The sequence below is a fragment of the Lagopus leucura genome, unplaced genomic scaffold (assembly GCF_019238085.1).
Source record: "Lagopus leucura isolate 7727_CA_CO unplaced genomic scaffold, USGS_WTPT01 Super-Scaffold_100021, whole genome shotgun sequence".
NCBI lineage: Eukaryota > Metazoa > Chordata > Aves > Galliformes > Phasianidae > Lagopus > Lagopus leucura.
The window spans coordinates 9,393,162-9,401,877 of NW_024962274.1; the positions used below are offsets into that span (position 1 = coordinate 9,393,162).

General features: G+C 37.0%; 1 protein-coding gene across 1 annotated transcript; it reads right to left on the bottom strand.

The window, feature by feature from the left end:
- Window positions 1-416: 416 nt before the first annotated feature.
- TRIM42 (tripartite motif containing 42) lies at window positions 417-8,234 on the bottom strand. Its single transcript, XM_042878548.1, has 6 exons — window positions 7,879-8,234; window positions 6,187-6,893; window positions 4,069-4,889; window positions 3,184-3,411; window positions 1,410-1,473; window positions 417-610 (listed from the first exon to the last, which is right to left on the bottom strand). Exons 1-6 carry the CDS (start codon window positions 8,232-8,234, stop codon window positions 417-419), a joined length of 2,370 nt encoding a protein of 789 aa, XP_042734482.1.
- Window positions 8,235-8,716: the final 482 nt, after the last annotated feature.

Genomic DNA, 8,716 nt, shown 5'->3' on the forward strand with positions numbered 1-8,716 from the left:
TGCACTTGGCCTTGTTAAACCGTATTACATTCTCATGTACTCATTTTTAAAGCATGTCCAGGTCCCTCTGGATGGCATCCCTCCCTTCTGTTACGTCAGCAGCTCCACTCAGCTGAGTGTCATCAGCAATCTTGCTGAAGGAACACTCAGTCCCACTGTCTGTGTTGTTGATAAAGATGTTGAAGTATACTGGTTCTAGGATAGGCCCCTGGGCAGCACTACTTGTGACTGGCCTCCACCTGGGCATAGGGTGATTGATAACAACACTTTATCCACTTCTTTATCCACCTAATAGTCCAGCCTTCAAATAATCTCTCTCCAGTTTAGAGATAAGGATGTGATCTGATGTTAAATGCTTTGCACAAGTCCAGGTAGATGACATTGGTTGCCCTTTGTCCACTGATGCCATCACTCCATCATAAAAAGCCACCATATTGTTCAGGCCTGATGTGCCGTTTGTGGAGCCATCCTGCCTGTCCCAGATCATCTCCCCGTCTTACATGTGCCTTAGCATCTCTTCCAGGAGGTTCTGTTCTATGGTCTTCCCAAGCACAGAGATGAAGCTCACTGGCCTGCAGTTCCTGGGTAGATTCCCATGTGGTTGACATGGCTGAAGTTAAAGAAAGGATACCCTGAAACATCATTGCTGAGCAGAAAAGAACATTACTTCTTACTCTTGATCACTTAAACACAGGAACCTCCTGTGGATTCAGTAACTCCTGCTCTGACTTCTGACTTTATTTGTAGCTACTTTAAATAAATTGATACTCTGCATCTCACACAGGTGACCTTCATAATAGTCAAGTAAAGCTGACTATAATTAAGAGCATAAAGTTGTAAAGTTCTGTCTGCCTGCATTTTTGTGTTTGCTGTCCTACCTACTCTTAGCTTTGTTGTACGCATGCATGCTGAGTGAGGCCGAGACAAAAAAACATGTACTTACAAAGCAACATTCTGCACCTTAAAGGTATGAAAAACTTGGTATAGCCTCCTGTCGCTCTCTGAACTAGTACCGAGTGGCCTCAGATGTAATAACAATTGTAATGTTACCTTACTGCCCAAGTATCTCATTATTTTCTTTGAAACTGTGCAGTTCCCTCAAGTAGATTGATCAGTTTTTTACTATATTTTTATGTAAAGCATAGGTTTTTTTTTTTTTTTTTTTTTTTTTTTTTTTTTTTTTTTAAGGCCTTATTGCTACATTTAGAAAAAGGAAACATAATGAAAAGGGTGTGTTTTTATTATTGTAATTTACCAGGAAGCAGTAAGTCTGAAGACTCTTAGGTTTTAGGTTGGTGACTTTGTTTAAAAACGGGTTACTGCAAGGCATACGTGTATTCTTTTTGCTGCTGTTGAACCAGAAATCCTGCCTTTGTTTGCTGTCTATCTCTTCAGTGTTTGCTGAGTACCCTGTATACTATTCTCAGTCCTCCATCTGTCTTGGGTTATCTTGTGTTCACCTGAAGTAATTATCTGCAAGTAAAATACAAGAATTTATTAAATTTCAGCATTTGTTATTTTGGGAATCAGATTTAATTAGTGTCTGTTTTCAAAAGAACTTGCCATTTACAGATGCATTTTCAAAGCTGCCAAGAGCCGATTTAATCTGTGTTGATCTTTGGGAAGTATAAGTACCTATATTTGAGAAGAAATGGAAATTGAACTCTCCTAAAAATCTTACATTGAATATGAGCAGACAACAGCAAACATTTGATAGTGTTTTGTACATTGATTAATTAAAGGGGTGGGGTAGACATACTGCCAAATAGCTGATTTTGAGGAAGCTGTGATTCGTCTGTAGGCCAATGGCCATGACACTAGGCTATGAAGAGAGAAGTACTTCCCACATTTTAGGAGTTCCCTCATTCCTAAAATTACAGATTATGTTTTTCCATTTTGCTTGTGAAGCCTGCATGCAGACTTAGGAAATCTGATCCTCAAGTTAAATATCAAAATATATTTGAATAACCTGTTTTGTGGAATTCAGTGTTTCATGGTGCTAGTGGCACAGCATCAACTTTTTCAGTTTGTTTTTTTTAAAAAGAAAATATGTATATAAGTCTGTTATATATCCTGTTTCATTTCCTTTTGCTATGGAACTCTTCTGTAAATTACAACAAATGTTATGAGTTTGTGTTTCTCTGGGATATTAATGACTGTGCTGCATAAAGAAAGAACAGTTTTCAAAAGAAGGAATCAATATGGCAATTGTCAGATAAAAACAAAGAATACTCTGTTTTAAGTGTAGGAATTGTAGCAGACTAAGAAGCTATCATTTATCATTAGACCATGCCAAGTAAGTAGGATGTCTGAATGCTGTTCCAAAGTCCAAAATTCTTACTCTGTACATGTGAAAAAGGGCAAGAGTCTTGGACGGGAACAGCACTTAATGCAGTGGACATAGGGAGAACACTTTAAGATGTGGTTGGAATCCTAGACTGGCACCTACCCTTCTTATGCAACTGCTTTTTTAATGCACTAAAATTTTATCACGAAAAAGGCATTAACAAGTATGGTTTTGGTTTTTTTTTCTTCTCTTCCTTCTCTTCTCTTTTTTTTTTTTTTTTTTTTCCCCTTAGCAAGAAAAAGATTATATCAGCAAGAAATTTGGGATGCAAAGAATGCTAAATTGAGTTCAGTGTCTCAAATTTGGATGACTTTTTGAAAACTTTCCTACTCTTTTTAACTTCTACCTTTTAAACACTTTTCTTTTTCTTCTAAAACCATGGTAAAGGAGCTTCATGGCCAAAGTTGTCAAAGAATATTCTTAATTTTTGTTTGGTTCCTCTCTCCCTTAATTATTGCCTTCTCTTTCTAGCATGAAAGTTTTTCGAATCTAATTCTTCATACTTTTGTTCTATGTGTTCAGAGAGATCAGTGTAAAGACTGTTTCAGACATGAAGTAATATTAATATTTATGACTATGTGTCTGTAATTGTAACACGATCTCTGTTAGAAAAAAAACAACTGAGAAACATTCTTCATAGGACAAGCAATTACAGCTAGGATGAACAACGTATGGAAAAATCTAGTGTAACTATCAGCATTGCTTACCTAGATAAGTGTATAGGAATCTTTTATTCAGGTAGCATTCTTTGTAAATAGATTGAAAAAAACCCTACACAAGTATGGAGGCAAGAATGTTAATATAACTCTACAAAACATTGGAAGAATATACAATACCTTACAGCTCTCACTCCATTCTCCTTGACCACTTTTATTGACAGCACGGACTTTGAAAAGATATTCTGTATTTGAATCCAGATTACGTATCTCAAGGTTCTGCTGCTGTATTTTGCTTAGCTTGCCGTCCAGTTGTGTGCAGACAGTGTTATCAGGACCAATACCAACAACTTCATAAAATTCTACCTCAAAGAAATCCACATCTTCTATAGGACAAGTCCAGTAAATCTGTAAAGAGAAAAAAAATCTGTAGAACACCATTATGTGCCATTTTTGCTAATTTTCACTTTTGCCTTTTTTGAAAGGCTCTAGATTAGCAGATTTTAGTTTTAAAATGCTGAAGCAGCTGAAATTCCGTGTTTGTAAGATACATGTTTGGAGATAAGCACCCTCCTGGGAATTTCATAGTACTGTCTTCTAACACATTAGAGTACTGAAGGCTGGCAGCAGTTGGTCCTTTGCGACATGCTCTTTTGATCTTATGCAACTGGCATCCTGTCCTTGTTAGTATCTCTAATATATCATGAGGAAAATTACATAGACATACGATGTCGCATTTCAAGGCCAAGAACAAGGATCAAATGAGTTGGTCTGACATACAGATATTTAGATGCAAACATAGTAGTACATCTATTTCTTGCTGCAGTGGACCATTCCTTTTAAGATATTTATGACATATAAAATAATATAACAACATAATATAGTAGGAAAGTGATGCAACTCAGTTTATACTTCATTTTATCTCTATAGGCAAGTTTAAAATGCATACTCTCCTATGCAAATGAAGTGTTTGGTATTGTAGTCTTATTTATTCAAACTAAGAGCCTGAAAACATAGTGGTAATAATTAGTAATTGCGTATATTTAGGATTTATTAGTGACTTACTTTGGCAGACCTTGGGTAAACAACAGTCTGGTATATAACAACAGGTCCTGGCGCTGCGAATGATTCTTTTTCCATAGGTTCTGAACTTGGAAAGTTAACAATCTGATATTTCCTTTCTTTTCTTGAAGTTTCACAAGCTGCATCCCAAAATGCACACATTTTATTACTCTGTGTAGAATGATGGGGAGGTGTAGAGTTTGGTCTCCCAAGAGTGCTTTCAATTGGCATGCCTAATTCAAGCAAGGAATTTAAGGATGCGCTTTGGAGCATTGTTGATTGCTTGGCTTCATGAATGCTTGAAACATGCCTTGGAACCATTATTTCTGGGTTAAAAGAACAGGGATGCTTGTCTCCTTTACTTTCTAACTGTTTTGTTTCACTAAGGGTTGGTGAAAATCCCTGTAAAATGGCAAACAGTTCATCAAATTTGAATTGCAGTTTCCTTAAGGGATCTTCTCGGATATGTGGTCTAGGCTGGAAAATGGAAGGAATTGCATCTTCTATTTCTTTCACCAAACAGTGTGCAGATTGCAGAAATACAACTTGACTTTCCTCCTTAAGAGCCTCTTCAGCATACTGGATAAGGCCATCCATATATGAGAGCTGGCTGAATGTATAGTTTACGTATTCTGAAATGTCTTTCTGTTTTTTAAGTTCGGTGTTTTCAAGCAACTCCATCATCTCTTTTTCTTGTTCATGTAGCACCGTATGTAGTTTTAAGAATCCATTTCTGATCTCCTTCCTTTGGAGATCCTTGGAGGCTTGGAAATTATTTTTTAGCAGGGTAACTTCCATTAGATCATTATCAATTCCTTGGCGTGCTGAAAAACAAAACAAAATAAACAACAAACCTGCGGTCAGTAGTTTCAACTTTATATTAGAATACAGAGGTTACAAGAGACAGAGCGATAGGTTGTAGTTTAAAGAAATTTCAGGTTTGGTAGAACATGGGACAAGTGAGAATTTAGTATTTTTCTCTCATCTCCACTGCTAGGGAGCTCCAAGGGAAGTTGTTTGGGTTAAAATTTTCATATTTGGATGTATGAGAGTCAGGTAGCTTAATTGCTCCTTGATTATTATTCCTTCACTTATTTATCATTCCCCAAGATGGGCTTGATGATTTTTAACTAATTACATGGGAAATCCTGAAACTTGATTTATAGTAACTGTGTATTATTTTTGGAAATTCACTATGTCAGTAGCAAGCTAAAATAATTGTAGCAAATGTGACTGCATAGACCTCATTATGTCTGTGGCTGACAGTAGATTCCTCTGATAGCCATTATATGAAGGTATGATTTATTCTTCTGACACTAAAAATTGAGAACTGTGAGAGAACAGAATCAAAAACACCAGAGGCTGGCAGTAAATTTTGCTGGAGTGCAGCTAACATTTTCAAACAATGCCACATTACAGAATCCCGTACAAATATTTTGTATTTTACTTTTTGAACTTCAAGACTGTTATGAGAATGCAAATTGAATACTTCCAGTTATTTCTCACTGCATGTGGTTCACTTTTACCTTTCTAAATTTTATTTTCTGTGCAACTTCATTTGTCCCCAGCATTTATGATGTTATATGCAAAAATCGAAATATTTAAAAGAAATTCATAAAATCCCAGTCTCTGTGCAGTCACTCAGTTGCTATGGATGAAATCTTAGATAAAAGGAGGGACACTGCTGTGGTTCCTCAGACCAATGAGGCTGTCTTGCCTCTTACTCAGCATGGGATTATTGAGCATAATCATAATACTGACTGAAGAGAGACAATCCAAAATTTGACTGCAGGGAAAAAGGCGTGCACGTCTGATTTAAAAATGCAGATGTAATTGGTGGCTGTTTCATGCTGGATCTCACAGTACAAAATGGAGTTTCTTATACCTTGATGCACTTTTCTGTTCCCATCTCGCATACAAATCCTTAGTTCTCTAGTATTTGAATCTGGCTCATGGTGCTATGCAATTAAAGACTTGTTTCCTTTATGTTTCTACGGTGGGAACAGTTCACCTTTCTGTCTCTTGTGATGTGCAGAGAATTAACACGGCTCATCAAGTGTATGTGCAAGTATCTTTCCTGAGAAGGCACAGGGAAGTGTAAGAAGCAGCAGAAATACAAACCTTGTTTAAATTTTACAATTGTATTGGAGAGAGAAGCAGCCTCTCTTGAACATGCAGCTGCCAAGGGAATGGTCTCATGATCATTGTGCAGCGAATTCTTGCAGAAACCACAGATCAGTTTGTGGTCATCCAGACAGTATTCTGAGAGGTGTGAGTTGCAGTGCAGTAAGCATGCCCACTGTTCGTTATCTTCTTGACACGTGCTGGTGAATGTGTGGTCTTGAGCACCACTCTCAGTATGATATAAATGCAAACATTCACTGCACATGTTAATTCCACATGTTCTACATCTTTTAGTTGCCACTCTTCTTCTCTCCTTGCAAGTTTCGCAATAGACTGGTCTTTCACTGTGGTCAAATCTCCATTTCAGAATGCCGTGTCTGCGCATGTATTTCTTGGCCAGTTTTGCTTTAAGGTAATTCTTCCTCAGCTGAATTTTGTTTGTGTTAGGGAGACAGTGAGCTTTGTTACATACTGGGCATATGATGATATAATAGTTTTCTGTTGCTTCAGCTTTGGTCTTGGTTTTTATTATGCATTTCTCACAAATGCAGTGATTGCATGGCAGCATAAATGGCTGGAGAAATAACTGTTTGCACAGTGGACAGGCAAGCTGATCACGAAAAGCCTGGTTGGAGCCTTTCCTTTCTGGTACACTCACATGTGCTTTATTTCTAGTTCTTAATCTTGACATGACATCTGTTGACCTAAAGAAAATAAAATTGAAAAAGAAAAAAGCAAATAAATGAAAATAAAAGAATATTAGTGTACAATCTAAGAAACAGAATGATAAAATAAGCAGTTCCACCTTGCATGCCAACCATCCTTTTATTCTGACTGGGTATTTTATTTAAACAATTGGATTAACAAGGCTAAGAATTCATTTTTTTAAATTTTCATAACTATTTCACTATATTTGAATGCTGTTGCCAACAGTGTGCGTAGGCAGAAATCTTACTCTCGTCAAGTCTCTCTGAATTTGTTGAGTTACTGCTGGTGTCCTCTTAAGATAACAACCCACATTTACATATGATCATCCTAAATTTTGGTCATTTGAAAAATCACCCATTCATGATTTCTGGTTTTTAAAATAAATGGAGATTATTCTTAGTAGCAGTCTTATGTCATTAAAATTTAAGCAATTAATATGAAAGAATCAAAATTTGGATATTTTTATTAAAATTAGAATAATTATTTAATTTTAGAAATAATTTTTTCTCTGTGTTCTCTTCAAATCTTTATTTCCTAGCTTTCCTCTTAGCCTGTGGACATTGTTGTTTAAAAAAGTGTTACTTTAATAATGATTCTAACTGTTCTATATATCCTTGGCAAAGAGCATCATTATTCAGGATGTACACCTGATTCTGGGACACTACAGTCTGGCCTTCTGCCATGCTTCAGTTTAGCATCCGTGTTTCTGTGTTGGTATTGCTTTTCTTCCCATCTACTCTGCCCAGATGTTCAGCCATGCTATTTTTTTTCTTGTCACTCTAGAGAATGGTAGAGAGGGGGAAAAAAAAAAAAAAAGAAGCCTTTTTTTTCTGCTTCTAAAAAAGAATGATATCCTGTGGTTTGAAATAGCTCCAATGAGCTACTAGATTATATGCTCCTAAATGCAAGACATCCATTAAGACGTAATGAAAATTAGAAAAATAGGAATCTAAGAAATTAAAAGCCCTTGATCCCACTTACTGAACAGTCCCTGATGCTCTTGACTGCTGTTGGTCATAGACAGATTTTCCGCAGCATTTGCTTGCATAGTATTGGCATGCTGAATTCTCTCCACCACAGCAGCAGCATTTGCAGTCTGGGTCATTTGAGCAAGAGCAGCAGCACCACCAGCAATTTGCGTGCTCTGAACATGAGCAGTGGCAGCACTGGTAAGGTTTGTCTTCTTCGTACGGGCATGGGAAACAGCTGCAGTTCTGCTCACTGGTAAATAGGAAGCGCCAACACAGGCAGCATTCCTTCTTTCTTCTGTGGCAAGTTAGATAACAGCAGTTTGAGAAGCATGGGCAGGCTGAAAAGGTACATCCATTTTCATCCATCTTTTCATTATACAGCTGAAAGAAAGTTCATTTATCCTTTTAGCTTCTCTGTAAACTATTGCAGTTGGGCTCCCACAAGGCACGAGGTCTGACTTGAGGGTCAAGGTCTGTGCTGTGGGCAATGCATGTAGTTCTAAATGGAATGTGGTGTCACAGTGATGCATTCAAATAAGGACACAGGCAGAATTCTATAAGCACGTTTATACACGTTTTATACATGCTTAATATGCTGATTACAACATCTATATATCATGATACTTATAATTGTTTTTGAATTCCTAGACAGCATTTACCTCTCTCTCCATTAATAGCGTGAGTAGTTCATGCACATGGATTAGCTATCCCAAGGCAACATCTTGTCAGGGCTACATGCTTTACCATCATTTTGTTAGCTTCAAATATAGCTACCACACGTAAAGGAAACGTATACTTGAAATGCATTTCCAAGTATATCCTTTTACCTGTAATTTTTTTGCCTGCCA